The 22,299-nt window shown below is 47.0% G+C and overlaps 1 protein-coding gene across 2 annotated transcripts in view; it reads left to right on the forward strand.

The window, feature by feature from the left end:
- Nucleotides 1-22,299, forward strand: part of LOC139260070 (neuropilin-2-like) — a 186,957-nt gene that overhangs the window by 59,407 nt on the left and 105,251 nt on the right. For both annotated transcript variants that reach the window (XM_070876200.1, XM_070876201.1), the window contains exons 4-7: nt 6,354-6,584; nt 7,808-7,963; nt 15,852-16,021; nt 20,851-21,006. In XM_070876200.1, coding sequence (XP_070732301.1) covers nt 6,354-6,584; nt 7,808-7,963; nt 15,852-16,021; nt 20,851-21,006 — 713 coding nt within the window. The remainder of the gene's footprint in view (nt 1-6,353; nt 6,585-7,807; nt 7,964-15,851; nt 16,022-20,850; nt 21,007-22,299) is intronic.

A 22,299-nucleotide genomic window follows, 5' to 3' on the forward strand; every position in this document is an offset into this window, starting at 1 on the left:
TCTATCAATCCTGGAGACTCCAGGACAATCCTGGATGGTTGGCAAACCCTGATTCTCAGAACAGCACCATCTGGTGTACAGGCTGAGCAACTACCCGTGCAATTCTATGTATATAGCACTGGCCCTTGTGAGAGCTGGGAAGTAGTGACTCCAGACAGCGAGGGCTTGTTCTAAATAAAGTGATCTCGGTTAGAAAAGCTCCTGACATTTCATTGATGATGTAATGAATCAGAGACATAAAACAGTCTTTGCGGGCAGTCTGAAGGCATTGCTTTCAAGTTAACAACAGGCCTGCAATTCATTTCAGAGCCGTAACACAATCGAGAAGGTTTGTCAAAAGAAAAACAAAAGTTTGTCGAATGACATCCAGGCCTTCAGCCTGAAACTCGAGTTGGTTTATAAGTCATTTGAACCTTTGGAGATTGCATTACTCCTTGTAACACATGATCCATGCCAGCTGCTGTTATTTATGATGTGCACAATTCCTTTGTTATGCGTTGTTTCAACTCAAACACACTTTACTGTATGTCCCGAGGGATCAGTGGCAATTTCAGTGATATGGTGTGACAAAGGGACAGACTCTTGTGTTGTTAGCAGTCTGTGAGACACAACATCACAGGGCAGGAAGGCACTGCCAGACAGATGGATTTTGTAGTTACCGTGTGTGATTGGGGGAGGCGGTGGGGGGAATTCAATGGGCCGGACCTTACCTGGAAACTAACAGTGTGTTAACGACTCTCGTTGGTATTAATGCACAAACCAACCAGCAAATTGAGGGATTAAGAGATGCGCGTGAGTTGCAAATTTCCAGAACCTTCTGGTTGATTTACGCTGCTCCGCCCTTTGCCCTTACCCTCTCCGTTATTTTTAAGGATTTTCACATTAATTGCCCCTTAAACTCACCACAGAAAGTTAGGGCTGGTAATTCATAGCCTAGGTACCCTTTTAAAAAAGTGATAATTGTTAATACAATCAAATCTCCTCTCAACCTTCTCTGCTCTAAGGGGAACAACACCATTCAACCTCTCTGGCCCAGAACAGGAACAATTTAAAAGGTTCAATCTTATTCCTGAATGTGGTAAATGGTTGTGATACATCCTCACTACACAGTATAAATGCACACGAGACCCATGCTTGAGAGAAGGTCTGTCTGTGATCTGTCCTTTATTCCATAGCACTCAAGTGATGGAAGTGGGTGGAGCATCCCCTTTTATATCTGAAGGTCCAGGTTATGAGTGTCTCCCACAAGTTCACCACCTAGTGGTCATTATTCTCACAGTGTACAACTTAGGTCAGATTATACATGGGTTACAATGCTGGTTGAATACATGACATCACCTCCTCCCCCCAAAGTCTTATTGGGATCACAGGTTGAGTCTCTCTGGTGGTTTACGCTCTCTTGTAGAGCGCCTGAGTTGGGGCTCCGGTTGTTGGTCGCTGGCCTGAGTGTCTGCTGTTTGCAGTGCCTCAGGCCTGTCCAGACTGCCCACAGTGACTGGGCTCTCCTTACTTTGGTTCCTGTGTTCGGTCACCTGTGGAGGAGTGAACTCTATATCATGTTCTTCCTCTGCTTCTTCTATGGGGTTGCTGAACCTCCTTTTTGTTTGATCCACATGTTTGCGGCAGATTTGTCAATTGGTAAGTTTAACTACCAGAATCCTATTGCCCTCTTTGGCAACCACAGTGCCTGCGAGCCATTTGGGCCCTACAAGGTAGTTGAGGACTAAAACAGGGTCATTTACATCAATACATCACGCCCTCGCATTCCTGTCATGGTAGTCATATTGTGACTGGCGCCTGCTCTCGACAATTTCTTTCATGGTCGGGTGTATAAGGGATAACCAGGTTTTTGAGCGTCCTTTTCATTAGCAGCTCTGCGGGTGGAACCCCTGTGAGCGAGTGTGGTCGGGATCTGTAGGCCAACAGGAGGCGTGATAAGCAGCATTGGAGGGAACCCCTTTGGATTCTGAGCATCCTCTGTTTGATTATCTGCACTACTCATTCTGCCTGGCCGTTTGAGGCCGGCTTGAACGGTGCCGTTCTAACATGGTTAATTCCATTGCCTGCCATGAAGTCCTGGAATTCAGTGCTTGTGAAGCACGGGCCATTGTCGCTGACCAAGATGTCTGGTAGACCGTGGGCGGCGAACATTGCCCGTAGACTTTCTACCGTAGCAGAGGATGTGCTTGAATTGAGAATGTCACACTCGATCCATTTGGAGTAGGCGTCTACTACAACCAAAAACATTTTTCCCATGAAAGGACCTGCGTAGTCCACATGGATGCGTGACCAAGGCTTGGCGGGCCATGGCCAGAGGCTAAGGGGGGCTTCCCTGGGCGCATTGCCCAGCTGGGCACACGTGTTGCACCTGCGAACACAAAGTACCAGATCTGCGTCTATCCCTGGCCACCAAACGTGTGACCTGGCAATTGCTTTCATCGCGACAATGCCCGGGTGCTCATTGTGGAGTTCTCTAATGAACATCTCTCTGCCCATCTGGGGCATGACTACGCGGTTTCCCCACAGTAGGCAATCGGCCTGAATCGAGAGTTCATCCCTGCGCCTGTGAAATGGTTTAAATTTCTCAGGGCATGCCCTGTACGTGGCTGCCCAGTCCCCATTCAGGACACATTTCTTGACTAGAGACAATAGCGGGTCTCTATTTGTCCAGACTTTAATCTGACGGGCTGTCATGGGTGAGCCTTCGCTTCCGAAAGCTTCAACAGCCATGACCATCTCAGCAGCATGCTCGGTAGCCCCCTCAGTGGTGGCTAGTGGGAGCCTGCTGAGTGCATCGGCACAGTTTTCGGTGCCCGGTCTATGCCGAATTGAGTAGTCATAGGTGGCTAACGTGAGTGCCCACCTCTGTATGCGGGCCGATGCATTTGCATTTATGGCCTTGTCGTCGGCCAAAAGGGACGTTAGGGATTTGTGATCTGTCTCCAGCTCAAATTTCCTGCCAAACAGGTACTGGTGCATTTTCTTTACCGCATATACACATGCGAGCGCCTCCTTTTCTACCATCCCGTAGCCCCTTTCTGCCTGGGACAGACTTCTGGAGGCATAAGCTACCGGCTGTAACTGACCCTTGGCATTGACATGCTGCAACACACACCCGTTACCATAGGACGACGCATCGCACGTTCTTACATGGGTCATATAGCGTTAACAGATTGTTGAAACATAACAAATTGCGTGCTCTATTAAAAGCCCTTTCCTGGCTGTCCCCCCAAACCCATTTGCGACCTTTGTGTAGGAGCACGTGTAGCGGCTCTAGCAGCGTGCTCAATTTGGGAAGAAAGTTACCAAAATAGTTCAGGAGCCCCAGGAATGAACGCAGCTCCGTCATGTTACGGGGTCTGGGTGCTCTCTGGATTGCTTCCATCTTGGACGCAGTAGGGCTGATCCCGTCTGCTGCCACCCTCATCCCCAGGAATTCTACCTCTGGAGCTAGGAAGACGCACTTCGCCTTTTTCAGTCGCAGCCCTACCCGGTCCAGTCTGCGTAGCACCTCCTCCAGGTTGTGGAGGTGTTCTTCAGTATCGTAACCCATGATGAGGATGTCGTCCTGAAAAACCACCGTCCCTGGAATCGACTTGAGGAGGCTTTCCATATTTCGTTGGAAGATCGCGGCATCCGAGCGAATCCGAACGGACATCTGTTGTACTCAAACAACCCCTTGTGTGTCGTGATGGTGGTCAGCTTCTTCGACTCACTCGCCAGCTCCTGGGTCATGTTAGCTGAGGTCAGGTCCAATTTTGAAAAAGGTTTGCCACCGGATAGCGTCGCAAAGAGGTCCTCCGCTCTCGGTAGCGGATACTGGTCTTGGAGTGACACCCGATTGATGGTGGCCTTGTAATCGCCACAGATCCTGACCGACCCATCCGCCTTGAGCACCGGCACAATCGGGCTCACCCAGTCACTGAATTTGACTGGCGAGATGATGCCTTCCCTCAGCAGGCGGTCCAATTTGCCTTGTGGTGTACTGGCCTGGCGTCCGGGTTTATGTGAATCACTACCTTGGCCCCCATGAAAGTGCCAATGCCGGGTTGAAATAATGAATCAAATTTGTCCAGGATCTGTGAGCATGATACTCGCTCCACAGAGGAAATTGAATTGACATCGCCCCATTTCCAGTTCATGACAGCAAGCCAACTCCTCCCCAGTAGTGCGGGACCGTCTCCCGGGACAACCCAGAGTGGCAACCTATTCTCTGAATCTTTATGGGTCACAACTACCGTGGCGCTGCCTAGCACTGGAATGATCTCCTTTGTGTATGTCCGTAGCTGTGCGTCAATCTGTGATAATTTTGGCCTCCTGGCCTTGGACGCCCACAATTTTTCGAACTGTTTGACACCCATCAGGGACTGGCTGGCCCCCGTGTCTAGCTCTATTGATACTGGGATGCCATTGAGGAACACTTTCATCATTTTCGGTGGCGTCCTGGTGTATGAACTGTATACGTGCTCCACATGAACTCGCTGAACTTCAGCTTCCAGCGATTTCCCCCAGCATTCATTTCTGCAATTTCTGCAGGTATTTTGCTCATCTCTGCAAACTCCGGCTGAGTGTGTGCCTCCACACCTCCAACATGAGCTGCTGTTTGAAACAAAAGGTCCCTTGCCAGTTGATCGTCCATGACTGCCTCTGTTATTGTCCTTGAGTGCGCCATTAACAGGTGTTGATGGCCCCATTACTGGCCGCATTGTCCCTTGCGATGGCGTGAATTGCCGTTCAGCTTGCCATTGTCTCTGTCGAACTCCCCCTCTGGGTTCGACTACATGTTGGGGCATGCCCGATTGCCCTTGTCTGCCTGGAGAACGGTGTGCTGCTTTAACAATGTTGAATCTCTGTCCCAACCATTCCTCAACACAGTACCTCTCGTCTGTTCTGCTCGTGGCCATGCTCGCTTGGTTTAAATCCCAGTTTCTCGTCGCTATTGATACATCCTTAATATACAGTATAAATGCACACGCGGCCCATGTTTGAGAGAAGGTCAGTCTGTGACCTGTCCTTTATTCCATAGCACTCAAGTGATGGAAGTGGGTGGAGCTTCCCCTTTTATATCTGAAGGTCCAGGTTAGGAGTGTCTCCCAGTGGTCATTGTTCTCACAGTGTACAACTTAGGTCAGATTATACATGGATTACAATGCTGGTTGAATACATGACAGGTTGTTAGAGATTTTAATAATGTCAAATTTTGAATTTTACATGTTTTTCTTACTTTTCCATTCTATCTTTTGTCTCTCTCTCTCAATCAATCTTTCTCTCCCTCTGTTTATTTCTCTTTCTATACCATATTTGACTCTGATTTCTTTCTCGGTCGTTCCTCCCTATCTTTCTCAATCCTTAAATCTCATTGGTTAAGGAGATAGACTGTTGATCCCATTGTTTATAGAGGTCCCAGATGCCTCGTTGCTCATACTGATTAAAAGATTTTATGCTGAAGGGTGCAGGAAAAAGTCTTAACCAGTGGTGAGGCCTTGCTAGCGATGCCCACATCCCAAGAATTAATAAATTAAACAAAAATTCCGGTTTTACACTGAAGCATAAAGGTTTTCAACAACAACAACAACCTGTATTTATATAGCGCCTTTAAAGTAGTAAAACATCCCAAGGTGTGTTATCAAACAAAATTTGACACCAAGCCACATAAGGAGATATTTGGGCAGATGGAAGTAGGTTTTAAGGAGCGTCTTAAAGGAGGAGAAGGAAGTAGTTATGATGAACCTTTATAAAACACTGGTTCAACCTTAACTGGAGTATTGTATCCAATTCTGGGCACCACACTTTAGGAAGGATGTGAAGGCCTTGGAGAGGGTGCAGAAAAGATTTACAAGAATGGTTCTGGGGATGAGAGACGGTGGATATACTGGAGAAGCTGGGGTTGCTCTATTTGGAGCAGAGAAGATTGAGAGGAAATTTGATCGAGGTGTTCAAAATCATGAGGGCTGTGGACAGAGTAGATAGAGATAAATTGTTCCCATTGGCGGAAGGGTCGAGAACCAGAGGACACAGATTTAATGTGATTGGCAGATGAACCAAAGGCGACATGAAGAAAACCTTTCTACGCAGCGAGTGGTTATGATATGGAATACACTGTCTGAAAGGGTGGTGGAGGCAGATTCAATTGTGGCTTTGAAAAGAGAGTTGGATAAGTGCTTGAAAGAAAAACAATTAGTGACCTGGCCACAGTGTCCTCTTGTTCCTTAATGTTAGGACAGTTCTGCTACAGTTATAGCATGAAAAGCATTGACCCAGGGACTATTGGGAAGCACCAGAGTTAATGCCCTGTTTACACTGGGTACAATGCCATTCTGACTAGCAGCCTTATTACCTTTTTTTCTTTGCAGGGTCCGATGATTGCTCCAAGAACTTCACTGCTCCCAGTGGCACAATAGAGTCTCCCAGATTTCCCGACAAATACCCTCACAATCTGTACTGCACTTACATCATCCTGGCACCGCCCAAGTCAGAGGTGACCCTCACTACGCTGACCTTTGACCTGGAGTATGACCCCCTACAGATAGGACCAACAGACTGCAGATACGACCATCTCGATGTCTGGGATGGCCTTCCAGAGGGTGAGGATTGTCGTTGAGATTTGTACAGCCAACTGCCTTTCGGTGAAATGGAAGCAAATGTTGTGTTACTCTCTTGAACGTCTTAATTTTCTTCTGTTAAATATTTAAAGTCTTTGCTCTGTCGTCATTTGACCCAATACTGCCCATTCCCCCAGTGGCTTTTTTTAAACTTTTCTAAGATTTAAGTCGGACGTTGGATTGGACTAACATAAATCCTACCTATCCCAATGACGTCAAGGAAGTGGGTATTCGCCAAGCAGTATGATGGACCAAAGCCTTGGAAGTGGAAGTGGAGATGCTGAAATCAATGTGTGGAGGGTGTGAGTCTGCACAGTGGATTCCTGACCTCGGCTGCCTCTGTTGTGCAGAGGTAGTGGTTAAGGACAAGAGCTTTCCCAGCAGAGAAGGAATGAACATTGCAGAAGCCACATCAGGCCGATCTCACACCGCTCCTAAAGTGCGGAGGGGGGAGGGCAAGTCGGAGGATCTCCTCGTGGGTCTGCTCCTGAGCCTGCCCAAGGTGGCTATCCATAGGTGCGGTGGGGGGGTGAGGTGGAGTGGTCACTCTGGCTGCCTGCCTCTCTTCCACAGTCTTGTCCGTGCCCGGCTGGCCGTGGAGAAGGAACGCACATTGTCCGCTGGTATACTTGAGGCTTTCTGCGACAGGTAGCCACAGTTGGAGCAGGAGTGTATAATGTTATTATTTAGTTTGCGAAGTTGTCTTTTCCTTGACGGTTACGGTTTTTTATTAGTGGTGACCCTTTAAAAAGGTGCACATTTATTTGTTTTTTTTTAGTGGATGACACAGGGGCAACCTAGTGTCTACTTATTGGTGCTTTTAGAAAAGGTTATGCAGTAGCACAGTCTTCGAGCAGGGAAAGGGCGTGACACTGAGAGAGTCCATAATGGAAACAATAGAGGAAATCAAATAGATTGCAAAAACTGTTCAGTTTGATTCTTTGTCAAAAAGTACCTACGGACTAATACTCTCACAGTCACTCCTCTCCGCCCTTCAAACAGAAACTCTGACTAGAAATTAACCCCAAAGATTGAGTTACCCTCAAGGATCCCACACAGAATATTGACCTGCTTTTCAGTTCAAGCTGCTGTGTATATTTCTGGCATGTTTTAGTTTTTAGAGAAAGTTTCAAATTGGAACGAAAATGTCTCATGGACATTGCCTCAACTTCAAACTCCTCTGTATGTTTCCTCCTCCTCCCCAGTGAGCCCTCTGATTGGACGCTATTGTGGTTCAAAGATCCCCACAGTGATCCGTTCTGATACTGGAATCATGTCGCTCACCTTCCACACTGATATGGCCGTGGCTAAAGATGGCTTCTCTGCCGAGTACAACATCACAACGAAAGAAACTGCGGACTGTAAGTAGGAAATTGGAGCCTCACGTAGAATGGGCGATCTGCAGGGGTTGCAGGACTGACCTTTCACCTTCAGGAACTGGAGTTAAATCAAGTTCAGGCAGATTGGATGATAAGAGCACCCAAGCGAAATTAACTTATAAAGGGACTCAATCAGATAAAGGGACTCAAATCGCGTCCTACCCAATGAAGATCCATAGCACAAACATCAACCTAACTGGACCATAACAGGCATTTAGTGCAAGGTCCCACTTACATAAGAACATAAGAAATAGAAGCAGGAGTAAGTAATTTGGCCCCTCAAGCCTGCTCCGCCATTTAATAAAATCATGGCTGATCTGATCATGGACTCAGCTCCACTTCCCTGCCCGCTCCGCATAACCCTTTATTCCCTTATCACTCAAAAATCTGTCTCTCTCTGTCTTAAATATATTCACTGACGCAGCCTCCACAGCTCTCCGGGGCAGAGAATTCCATAGATTTACAACCCTCTGAGAGAAGAAATTTCTCCTCATCTCAGTTTTAAATGGACAGCCCCTTATTCTATGGGCCAGACTTTCCACTTTTGTGCAGATCACCCAAAAATGGGCGTTGGTGGTAAATATGGGATTTAAGATCACCGGATTATCACCCATTTTTAAAACCCCAACTTTCTATTTTATAAAATGGGCGTTACCGCGCGCGATCTGAAATGGGCATTAGCGATAACTTTCTTGACCCTCTGCCGTAAAGTGTCGGCGCCCATAGCAACGCCATGGCAACGGTCGTTTCCTGCGTTTCAGGAGGTCAGGGGTCATCAATACATGTGCAGAAGAGGAGAGAAAGGGAGCAGAGAGGAACTGAAAGCGTGTGTGGGTGTGTTGTATGCTTGTTGGCTGTTGTGGGAGGTAGGAGGGAGATTTACCAGCAGCAAAAAGAATTCAAAGCACAAATAACGTTGTGTGCATGGAGATTTTGGCAAAAAAAATATAATCACAATGGAAGGCATGGAGGAGGCGACACAACACGCTGTGGAGACTGAGGATGCTGGCAAAAGCAATGAGGTGGTAGAGGAACTATTGGGAGAATGAAAACAAGCTCTGAGATTTTCCGACGACCCAAATGCCTCCCTCCTGTACGAGGTGGAGTCACGCTGAGGTCAATTAACCTGGGGTGTGCGTGGGAAGCCCACCCCAAAGGTCTACCAGAAGATATGGGCTGACATAGCCGAGGTGGTCTTGTCGGCGATGAACGAGATGCGTGAGAGCAACCAATGCCGCAAGTGCTGGAACGACCTTGTCGGATCCGCTAAAGTAGGTATTACATTTATTTACATTTACTTATATATTTATATAATTTGAATTGTAAGTTTAATGAGTGATTAAAATCAGATGTGATATCTTGCACTTATAGCAGGAATGTTTTACTCAAAGCCTGCATTGACAGTGTATGTCTTTAGGTAAATAATGATAATTTTCGTAATAATCATGATTACATCTGTTGGTTATGTGTTGTATCAGTCTCTGTGACAGTACCTAGCAATGATCTCACGCAATGATCTCATGCCATGTCGTGCTGGTGTTACCTTTTACAGAGGAAGCTTTTGAAGAATAGGGCTGAGCAGAGACGAGCGGGTGGCGAGCCACCAGTCATCATCGAGTTCAGCAACATCGAGGAGCGGGTGCTGGCACTATTAGGGAGCCACCCCCGGTCAACCATGCAGGCAGCAGCAGAACCTGATGTGATGCCACGTGAGTAAAGTGTGCACCATTGCGTGATGTAAAGCCAATAGATGCCACACCCACTCATATCCGACCAATAATATGATAGATGATTGATAAAAGTATTATATAAATAATGATAGTCTCATGAGACTCATTGCAATGTGGAATTTGGACATGGTCATGAAATGTGATGTCTGTGATGATTTTGATAGCGGTGGTGCTTTTGTCGTGCATATGCTGTGTGTAGCGCTGGAATCACCTTGTGACCCTCGCACCCCCTTCTCTTCTAATAACTTCATTATGTTTTGTAGCTCAGCCAGCAGCATGGCCCCATGCAACACCACGAGCCCAGGAGCTGGGGGTCCAGGGCTGGAGTCGCTGGACGATCGTCCATCTGGTGCTGAGGAGCCCCGATTATCACCCGTGGAGCGGCAGGGTGCCTACTCCACGGATGACAATGCGGACTTCGAGGAGCGTACATCGCCACGCACCATAATTCACTCGACACCGATTATATCTAGTGCTCTTGCGGCCATTCTCCTCTCCACCGTGGAGGTAGCGGGTCCACGCAGAGGTTGGTTCGATGCAGCAGGTCTGTTCCACGAGCGGCAGATTTGAGCAGGGACATGGTACACTTGTCCAGGAGGAGTGTTGACATAGGTCAGCAGATCCAACAGACAATGGGGGACATAACTCAACAGCTGGCCAGCATGTCCACCATCATGACCGAGTACATGCCGCTGATGGCGGAGGCCCTGAATGTGATAGCTAAGAACACTGGTGGCAGAGGGCTCCCAGTGGTCCCGGAGCGTGGCACTGTACCCCAAGGTGCCGCACCCCCATTGCCAATGACATATGAGAGCCAGGAGGAAGATCTTGCTTCTGGCCCGGTGGACGTTCCCACCTCGGGACCGTCCTCTCCCGTATCCGACCAACCAGCGGTTCTGCACCCCCCCCCCCAATGAAGCAGCGCCTGAGGAGCTCCTCGGCAAGGTGGCTTGGAGTCAGAAGGGGAAGGGGAAGGGGTAGAGGTAGGGAGGAGAAGCGGGGGAAAAGGAAAGTGAGGTGCATGGACACAGGAGTTGTATTGGTCACAGTATTTTTATGTTGTTGTTGCTATTTTGTTTGGAAGTTTGGTGGAAGGGGGGAGGGGGGTACTTTGTTTTTTTGCATTTGTGATCTTTGATTATGAAGTTTTGTTTAAAATGTGAACACTTTTATGAATGATATAAATGTCATCAATTTGTTGTGGGGTGGGGTGGGGTGTTTCTTTTACAATTATAGTTATGAACAAATGTTCTCAATAAATGTTTTTTATTTCACATAACCTTGTTGCGCATTGTCTCAGATGGCTGCACTGTTACACACTGGTGATTCCTTAACATGAAATGGGATAATTCAATGTCACTTAAATCAACTTAAACTTTAACTGTCACCAAGGTAATACACACCATTCATTTATGAGCTGCAGACACAGCAGTCTTGTAGCTTTGTAAATATCACCAATGTTATTTCAAGCAAAGCGCTCATTTATGAGCTGCTGACGTAAAGTCTAGCAGCTACGTAGCCACCACGGGCCCTTTCCTGCGGTCTAGAGGGGGGTGGGGGCATGGTTTCATTGTCAGCATGATTGTCTGCCCCAAGGTCAGTGTCCTCCTCTTCCTCTCACTCCTGAGGTGGACCAGCAGTCCCCTCTGGCGATTCTTATCCCCTCCTGATAGCCAAGTTGTGCAGCATGGAGCACATCACCACGAATTGAGCTACCTGCTCAATTGTAATTTACCTCCTGAGTGGTCCAGGCATCTAAAGCGCTGCTTAAGTGCTCCAATGGTATTCTCAACGATATTGCCTGTGGCTATGTGGCTCTCATTGTATCGCTTCTCGGCTTCTGTCTGGGTGTTACGCAGGGGGCTCATCAGCCAGGTGGCGAGGCCATATCCTTTATCACCAAGCATCCAGCATTGATCTTGTGGCTGACAGGTAAACATGTCAGATACAGCGCTCTCACGCGGGATGTGAGCATCATGGATGCTGCCCAGAAATGTTGCATTTACTACTAATTTGCTGGTGGTCAACAACAAGTTGCACATTCAGGGAGTGAAATCCCTTTCGGTTCCAAAAAACTTCTGCATCCTGAAAAGGTGCCTGCATGGCGATGTGTGTACAGTCTATTGCTCCCTGCATCTTGGGGAAGTTTGCAATTCTGGAGAATCCGAGAGCCCTCTCAGTCTGTGCCTCCCTGGTCATAGGGAAGCTGATCAAGTTCATCCTGCGTGCGTACAGGGCTTCAGTCACCTGTCGAATGCAGCAATGTGTGGCATGCTGAGATATAGCGCAAAAGTCGCCAGCTGAGACCTGAAAGGAACCCGATGCGTAGTAGGCAAGTGCCGTAGTGACCTTGACCTTAACGGACAGTGTGGTCCTGATGGTGCTGGTAGGCTGCAGATCTGCACTGATGAGCTGGCATATCTCACTGATAACCTCTTACCGGAAGTGCAGTCTCCTAAGGCATGTGTTATCAGACAAGTTCAGGTAAGACCGCTTCTCCCTGTAGGTGCGTGGGGTGTAAATTCTCATCCTCCTCAGCAGTCTGCCACTTCTTTGATTGGGCTCATAATGCTGTTGAATATACCTTCTGCCATCTCTAGTCTGCAGCACTTGTGTAGTCATTAAGGCAGGCTGAGAAATTACAGGCTCATTAAAATAACAATCAGTATTTTACATATTGTTCACAAACAATGAATTTACCTAATAAACAGCTAAAATAAATTCAAATCATCCACAATTTGTTCAGATGTTCAAATTACCTTAAAAGAACTCCACAGTACATCAAAACTCCCCAGAAGTTGAAGCAGCTTTTTATATGAACTGACCTCCGATTTACAAAATGGCGTCCATACCATTGGGTTTAGTTCGGGCGAGAGCAACTTTTTCTCAACAGTTTTTTCGGCGAGCGATATTTTCGGCGATATGTGGGTGAGGTACCGAAAGTAACGCTCGGCGATATTATGGGCATTAGTTTAGTCCATTCTGATCTTTACGGTAAAAAAAAGTAGGCGGGCGGTATTATTAATTCTCAGCATTAACTACATGCCGAAAGTAATGCTGGCCGATAAATGAGCGATACATGGGCGTTAGTTTCCATTTTATTGCTAAATGGCCGATATCTGGGCTTTAGACCTCATCTCAGCATTAAAATGGACATTAAGTGGGCGGTATCAATGCAAAAAAAGTGGAAAGTCTAGGCCCATGTCCCCTAGTTTTAGTTTCCCCGATGAGTGGAAATATCCTCTCTGCACCCACCTTGTCGTGCCCCCTCATTATCTTATAAGTTTCAATAAGATCACCTCTCATTCTTCTGAACTCCAATGAGTAGAGGCCCAACCTACTCAACCTATCCTCATAAGTCAACCCCCTCATCTCCGGAATCAACCTAGTGAACCTTCTCTGAACAGCCTCCAATGCATGTATATCCTTCCTTAAATACGGAGACCAAAACTGTACGCAGTACTCCAGGTGTGGCCTCACCAATACCCTGTACACTTAGTGATTTTGCAAGGATGGCTAGTATGGGTAAACCGTCACGTGGTGCAAATGGAGGTGACTATTCTGAGACTGTTATGTCCAAGATGCATGCAACTATTTTAAAGTTGAAACATTAATACAAGTGCCCCCTGATTAAAAGCGGGGTGGGCACAAAAACCGACACAATTAAACAAATTAAACTTTGGACAGTCAACTTAAATCAAATTCAAATTTGGTTGCCGGGGGTGATGATGCACTCCAGTCCCTCTGGCGCCCAACTCTCGCAGAAGGCTGCGAGCATACCAGTGGACACAGCGTGCTCCATCTCCAGGGACACCCTGGCTCGGATGTAACCGTGGAAGAGAGGCAGGCAGTCGGGCTGAATGACCCCCTCGAATGCCCGCTGCCTGGACTGGTTGATGGCCATCTTGGCCATGCCCAGGAGCAGTCCTACGAGGAAGCCTTCCGACCTGCCCACTCCCCCTCCGCACAGGGTGCCCAAAGATCAGGAGGGTGGGACTGAAGTGCAACCAGAATTTGAGGAGCCGCCCCTTCACATAGTGGAAGAAGGGCTGCAACCTCATAGACAAACAACATAGACATGGAACACGGACTCCTCTAGACCGCAGAAATTACAGGCGGCCTGGGAGTCCGTGAACCGACTTAAAAACTTATTGCACGGGTCTGCTCCGTGCAACACCCTCCAGGCCAAGTCCCCAATAAATAGAGGGAGGATTCCTGCGTAGAGAGCACTCCATTGGGGACCCCCGCCTCCTCCGGACGGCAAGATGGTGCGCCATAGCGTGTTCAGACGGCAGGCGAGGATGGAAAAGTGGACAGAGTGCAAGAGCAGCCTGTACAGGAATCCCCTCCGCGCAGAACTGAAAGGCACAGAGGGGATTTCCCCGAGATGGAAGCAAACCCTATTCATCTTGTCACAGTTGTATCTCGTTAACCAATAGGACAATATTAGTTTAGCACCTGGTCAATGAGTCTCCTTCCATCCTCCCCCACCCCAAGCCTCTACCTGATCAACACCTCTACCTACATATGTGCAAGACTTGCATCTAATGAATGTCCATCACATTTTAGACTTGCACTACAGAATGTCAAAAGCATTTTTTTAAAAGCCCGTAATTTCACGCTGGTTGCTTCTGTCCTGGCACCAGAAATTTGTGACTCTGCAAACCTCTCTCATTAGTGGCAAACCTCTGATTGAACTCAGGCTTTACAGTAATTAAGACTGGGGATAGGCCATTTTAAACACAACTCTGCCTTAGCAACAGAATAATACACATGTGGTCCATATGTGCCCCACCTATTGTTACAAGGCAGCGCGTCATCTGACCTGCTGTGAGCGATGCCGAGGAAGGGTCATTTTACATTAACAGTGTATAACTAGTTGATGGACCTCTGCATATTATAAATAATATTGGCGGTTGGTGAAGTTAAGGTGGTAATTGAATCTCAGGCTTCAACTTTCTTTACTCAAGGGCTGATAAATGCTTGAAAATGTTATCAAGCTAGACAATAGACCAGAGGAAGGTGTCTTGAGGTATCTGACTTTGTGGCTACATAGTGAATGAAATGGAGTCTCAGGGGCGGGAGGCACATCTACACTAAGAATTTTCTCAGTGGTTCTCTCGACATCCTACCATAATTCCAGCACGAATCCCAGATAAACCAGGTGAATGGAATTTTGCCCGATCTTCCACCACAGTCACGGGGGCTGATCGGGAGGATTCCTGGGGGAAAATCCCCAGCAGCGCACCGTTCCATTAACATGCATACATCTCGATCCACGAAGATGAATAGACCTTGTTTATCTGCATCAGGGAACGATGTTAAAGAATAGCCACTTTCCAAGGCCTTCTGACTCACAGGATTCTGACAAGACAGACCAGTCAATAAGAGACGTGAGCCTAAGATTCAAGGGTTACATTTCCCAGGCTTGGAAGAGCCACATCTGGCCTGTAGGCTGCGGTTCACCTCCCTGATAGAGGGGCTGAATGGCCTTTTCTCAGTACTGATTTTTATTACCAGTTCTGCGGAGTAAAGAGATTTATGCCTCATCCCTCCCTATCTCTGTAATCTCCTCCAGCCCCACAACCCCCCGCATCCCCCCCCCCTTCAAAGATATCTGCGGTCCTCCAATTCTGGTCTCTTGCACATTTGCGATTTTAATCGCTCCACCTTTGTCTGCCATACCTTCAGGTGCCTCATTCCTAAGCTCTAGAATTCTCTCCCTAAACCTCTCCGCCTCTCTCCTCCTTTAAGATGCTCCTTAAAACTTTGACCAAGTTTTTGGTCACCTGTCCTAATATCTCCTTTGTGGCTTGGTGTCAAATTTTGTCTGATAATGCTTCTATGAAGTGCCTTGGGACGTTTTACTTCGCTATATAAATGCAAGTAGTTGTTGTAGTGTATGTACATATAAAATGGCGGACAGGGCTGTACTCTTGCAGCTGACACATTAGTGCCTGTTGATCCATTTCATTCCTTGCAAACCACTATAAACCATCTGATACGTGTCTGCAATTTACACCAGCCTTTCAATGTCCTTTATGCATTTTAACCAATCCAGCTGCCTTGCAAAAGCCAAACTTTAACCACACACCAGGTCAAAGGTTACAGCTGGTTAATATGTTCCATTGTATTTCTAGCCTATCAGTGCAATGGCCCATTGGGAATGGAGTCTGGTCAGATCAGCAATATGCAGATCACTGCTTCATCTTCCTATTCCTTGGGAAACTGGGACTCAAGCCAAGGACGACTCAATTACCACATCAATGGATGGACACCCAATGAGGACACTGTCAGGGAATGGATCCAGGTATGTCAAGAATCCCAAAATATGCTTGTAGGGTTCAGATACAGAGGCAGATAATACTCATTGACCTGCACCCCAAAGATTTGATCTTGCATGTAGGGGTTTAAATAACCAGCAGCTATTAAAATCCTGCCAGCTGGCTGATGAGTACTGCCTTCATTTTTAAAGTGGGGGGGGGTGGGGGTACAACATCTCCAGTGAAGAATTGGCTATTGGAGGTCTCGTCAGGTATGAAAGTAAAGGTAGATTTAGACAATCAGAGGGTTAGCCAGAATCACAATTTGTTATTTCTGAAGTGGGCCTCCACTGTTGTGACCATTTTCTCTGATTTGCTCGATCATAGAATTACATAGAATTCGGCCCAACAGATCTATGCCAGTTTTTTATGTTCCACACAAGCCTCCGCCCACCCTACTTCATCACACCTTATTAAAATATCCTTCTATTCGTTTCTCCCTCATGAGCATATCTAGCTTCCACCTGAATGCATCTGTGCTATTTGCCTCAACTACTCCCTGTGATAGCAAGTTTCACATTCTAACCACTCCCTGGATAAAGAGAAGTTTCCCTATCAATGGTGAGCTACTTATGTTCCTCTGATTATATGCAATATATGGCATGGAATTTGCAGTTAAACCAAAACTAGTTCAGAAATGTTCCTGTTTCCTTAGGCTGATGTGTTTTATAAGTTTTCAGCTCATACAAAGTAACTGAAGAAAACACTACTATTATAGAAATAAAGATTTTTGGACAATATGAATATCTTTATTACTGTAATATTAGCTTTAAGCTACTAAAATAAATAGTCAATGCAAAATTTTACAAAGAAATAAAAAAAATTAAAGTCCGTAGGGCAAGAATTGCAAAACTCTGGTGCCGCCAAACACAGAATCACTTCAGTTCTCTTTCTTTCTCGCTCATACATTTCCATTTCTTCTATCTCCCATGGAGTGAGACTATCACATCCACTCAGACCCTCTTTAAATGGTCCCCGCTGTCTTTCAATAAGATGTTAAATCAGGGCCCCAACTGCCCTCTCAGGTGGATGGAAAAGATCCTATGACACTTCACAAAGAAGAGCAGGAGACTTCTCCCTGGTGTCCTGGCCAGCATTTATATCTCAACCAACATCATTGATTATCTGGTTATTAACACATTGCTGTTTCTGAGACCTCACTGTGCCCAAATTGATTGCTACTTTTCCTACATTACATCAATGACTGTACTTCATTGGGTCTGATGTGCTTTGGGACGTCCTGAAGTCGTGAAAGACGCTTTTTAAACGCAGGTACTTTACTTTAATAAATGAATAACTCTACTGACATTTCCAATGCTGAGAATTACAGAGAATGTACAGCGCAGAAACAGGCCATTTGGCCCTACTGTGCTGGTGTTTATGCTCCACACAAGCTTCCTCCCCCCTACTTCATCTCACCCTATCAGCATAACCTGCTATTCCTTTCTCCCTCATGTATTTAGCAAACTTCCCCTTAAATACATCGATGCTATTCGCCACTACTACAAAGGGTTAATGAACATTCTTAGTAAGATCTCCTGAATTTCTCTCTGGCTGAAAGGGAAGCTATGGGACTGTAGGATGTTTTATCTATTAAACTGCACCTGAATTAACATTGATCCACTTTCATTAGCCAATGGTGCTCAGAAATGGCAGACAGTGTGCTAACTGGCAATGGATTGATGGCAGCTTTTAAACTGAGTGAATTGTTTGGATGAATTCACTCTTGTATTGATTTTATTGTCATTACAATCTTCTCAGGCAGAGTGATTCATAGCAGCAGCAGATGTGATGAAACCTCCAGGAATATCTCCAACCAGAGTTGGCGACCTTATTCCCCTCAACTCCCCTACCCCACCTCGCCTCCAACACCCTTCATATTTTTTATTCAGGGCCACCGAGACTCCATAGCTTGGGACTCGACAACTGTCTACAGTTGACTCACCCGAGTTGATGAGAAACGGACAATATGATTGGTCGCTGGCAGCATAAAAATGATGGCAGATGGGCCTGTGCTTCCCCCAGACCCTCTTCGGGTGAATTAGTACCTTAACCATCCATGCGCCCCCATCACCGTAAACATCCACACCCCCCCCATCACCGTAAACATCCACACCCCCCCCACCACCTTAAACATCCACTCCCCACATCACCTTAAGTATTCGCTCCTTCCACCACTGGCGCACCGTGGCTGCAATGTGTACTATCTAAAAGATGCGCTGCAGCAACTTCCCAAGGCTTCTTTGGCAGCACCTCCCAAACCCACAACCTCTACCACCTAGAAGGACAAGGGCAGCAGGTGCATGGGAATACCATCACCTCCAAGTTTCCCATCACTCACACACCAACCTCACTTGAAATATATCACTGTTCCTTCATTGTCACTGGATCAAAACCCTGGGACTCCCTCCCTAACAGCACTATGGGAGTACCTTCACGACATGAACTGCAGTGGATCAAGATGATGGCTCACCACCAATTCTCAAGGGCATCTAGGGATGGGCAATAAATGCTGGCCTTGTCAACGACGCCCACATCTCCAAATGAATTTTTTAAAAGATGTGAAAGGAATTTACACTCTAATGGATCAAGTCACTGAGGGGTTATAACTACCAGGAAAGACTGAACAGGCTGGGCTCCTTTTTCTAGAAAGGAGAAGGCTGAGGGGTGACCCAATAGAGTTGTTTAAGATTATGAAAGGGTTTGTTAAGGATCAAAGATCTTTCCACTTGTGGGGAATACAAAACTAGGGTACACATATACAAGATAGTCACTAATAAATCCAATAGGGAGTTTAGGAGAAACTTCTTTACCAGAGAGTGGTCACAATGTGGAACTCGCTTCCACATGGAGTGGTTAAGGCAAATAGCATAGATGCGTTTAAGGGGAAACTAGATAAGCACATGAGGGATAAAGGAATATAAGGATTTGTTGATATGGTGAGATGAAGTAAGCTGGGAGGAGGTTAGTGTGGAGCATAATCACCAGCATAGACCAGTTGAGCTGAATGGCCTGTTTCTGTGCTGTACATTTTATGTAATTCTATGTAATACCCTGCAAACTGGACAGATACCGTTTAGCTTTAATTTTACCACAGTTCCACCAGAGCTTGTCCTAAATTATTTTGCTCATTAGGAACTGATAGGAACATAGACGAAAAAAGACTAAGGTTCATCTAGTTCTCTTTCTACCATCCTGGTAGTCGCATGATACAACCATAATGGAGTTTGTTGTCTAATAGTGGCAACCAATCGCTATCAATGGGTCTACAACAGACCCAGATATGTGGCGAGGAAAAGCCCAGTGGTGGAGAGCTTGCGAGACCATTATCCAAAGTCACCTGCTCCTCCTAAGCATGCTACATTTACCACACATCATGACTTAAATTATTCATATATTTGTATCCCAATCTTCAATACAGGGCATTAAAGAGTTAACGGCAAAAGAGAAAGGAACTGCAGTATGAATGAGATGCAAGGAAAGAGCAGTGTTGCTGCCTCAGTTTGATCAAAATTGAATATTACCCCCCTGCCCCCCCGCCTCCACCAACTCCCTCCAACCAGCATTTAAGAAAAGCTGTTTATGCAGCACAAAAGGAGCAGGTGATGAATTGATTAAATTATGGAGCGGGGCTCAGGTCCTGTCTTGCTTGAGTGGTCTGTCTGAGGTAGTTTGCTAATGATTATCTGAGTAAGCATTTTGGCTGCTGATGGACTAATGACATTTTCATATCCTGACATCCCTGCTCTGGGCTACTGTGGCCAAGATCAGTTTTAAACCAATTGCAACGTTGTTCACTGCCCATTGCTGCGTGCAGATAGTCTGCCTCCTAGGGGCAGACTGCAAGGATGATGGGGTATCCAAGCCTGGGCATATTTGCTTTTTTTTTTGAAGGTATTATTTTGAAGCCCTTAGTGGTGGTTGGGTTGAGCGGAAACTGGCAATATCATCCCTTAATCCTCCAACCTTCAACTCCAAGATCACCTACGGCCTTAACTGCTTTTGAAGAACAAAATGACAAAGTTAATTTGACTTTTGGGACAATGCGGCTTTGTTTGTTTCTTATTCTCCTCTTAAATGGGAGGATATTGAGCAGTGTGGAGGAACACTGATCCTATGTCCACAGATCCTTAAAGGTAGCAGGACAGGTCGATAAGGTAGTTAAAAAGGCATATGGAATGCTTTATTTATTAGCCGAGGCATGGAATACAAGAGCAGGGAAGTTATGCTAGAATTGTATAAAACTCTAGTGAGGCCACAGCTTGAGTATCGCATGCAGTTCTGGTCACCATGTCAGGGAAAGGATGTGATTGCAGTAGAAAGGGTGCAGAGGAGATATACAAGGATGTTGCCAGGACTGGAAAACTTTAGCTGTGAGGAAAGATTGGATAGGCTGGGGTTGTTTTCTTTGGAACAGAGGAGGCTGAGGGGTGAATTAATTGAGGTGTATAAAATTATGAGGGGCCTAGATGAAGTGGATAGGAAGGACCTATTTCCCTTAATAGATGGGGTCAATAACCAGGGGCCATAGATTTTAAGTAGTTGGTAGAAGGATTAGAGGGGAGAGGAGAAAACATTTCTTCACTCAGAGGGTGGTGGGAGTCTGGAACTCACTGCCTGAAAGGGTGGTAGAGGCAGAAACCCTCACCACATTTAAAAAGTACTTGGATGTGCACTTAAAGAGCCATAACCTATAGGGCTACGGACCTAGTGCTGGAAGGTGGGATCAGGCTGGGTAGCTGTTTTTCGACCGGCACGGACACGATGGGCTGCATGGCCTCCATCTGTAATTTTTCTATGATTTTTCTTGCTGCAGGTGGACCTTGGGATATTGAAAATCCTGACCGGCATTGCCACCCAGGGGGCCATCTCTGTAGATACGTTCAAGACTTACTTTGTTAGCACCTACAAGCTGGAGGTGAGCTCTAATGGAGAAGACTGGATGACCTATCGACAAGGGAAGAACCACAAGGTAATGGCGGGTAGATTTATGTTGGGCAAGGGTACTGAGAGATCTGTAACCTAGGCAGGTAAATGGAGTTGAGATGCAGATCAGCCATGATCTGATTGAATGGCGGAATAAGCTCGAGGGGCTGAATGGCCTCCTACTGTTCCTATGTTCCTAATGGCTCCTCCCACCTGTGACATTTTTTTTTCTGTGCTCTCTGTGTCGGTCCTTGAGGGAGAGGAATGGAACACTTCTCATTTTGTTTTTAGACTCAGGCCTCAGGTTTCCTACTCAAATAATTGTTTGAATGGCATGAAGCTGACGTTAAATGCTCATTCAGTTATGAAACTGGATTTAGCTGGTTCGCAGTAATTTATTTAGGGATTCCCGGAGCTCCCTATCTCAGCTGTGAACACCGAACAGGCGTATGTAGTTTTATAAAGACAGACATTAATGTCAAACAAAACCATATTCTTTCAATATACATGTGCCTGTACATTGTAATGTGAGTATGCTCACAGGTTTGTGAGTGGTTTAGAAGAGCTTGTCGGCCAGCCGGCCCGGCCCAACGCCGCACTCCGGGTCCCTTCGGCCAACCGGCCTGGCCCAACGACGCACTCCGGGTCCCTTCGGCTAGCCGGCCCGGCCCAACGACGCACTCCGGGTCCCTTCGGCTAGCCGGCCCGGCCCAATGACGCACTCCGGGTCCCTTTGGCCAACCGGTCCTGCCCAATGCCGCACTCCGGGTCCCTTCGGCCAGCTGGCCCTGCCCAACGGCGCACTCCAGGTCCCATCGGCCAGAGGGCCTGACCCAACGACACACTCCGGGTCCGTTCGGCCAGAGGGCCTGACCCAACGACACACTCCGGGTCCGTTCGGCCAGAGGGCCTGACCCAGCGACACACTCCAGGTCCCTTCGGCCAGAGGGTCTGACCCAACGATGTACTTCAGGTCCCTTCGGCCAGAGGGCCTGACCCAGCCTTGCACTCCGGGTCCCTTCGGCCAGAGGGCCTGACCCAACGACACACTCGCGGTCCCTTTGGCCAGAGGGCCTGACCCAACGACGCACTCCCGGTCCCTTTGGCTCGAGGGCCTGACCCAACGACACACTCCAGGTCCCTTCGGCCAGCGGGCCTGACCCAACAACGCACTACGGATCTCTTCAGCCTGCCAGCCAGCCGGCCAGGCCCAACAACGGGCTGTACCTGCCCTAGGTCATTAGCGGTGAACACTGACTGGGCTGTTGACTACTGACTTACATAATAGACCTTTAGTCAACTTTTAATTAACTTTTAATCTACTTTTAACTTTTAATCA

Source organism: Pristiophorus japonicus, chromosome 3 (genome assembly GCF_044704955.1).
Source record: "Pristiophorus japonicus isolate sPriJap1 chromosome 3, sPriJap1.hap1, whole genome shotgun sequence".
NCBI classification, from domain to species: domain Eukaryota; kingdom Metazoa; phylum Chordata; class Chondrichthyes; family Pristiophoridae; genus Pristiophorus; species Pristiophorus japonicus.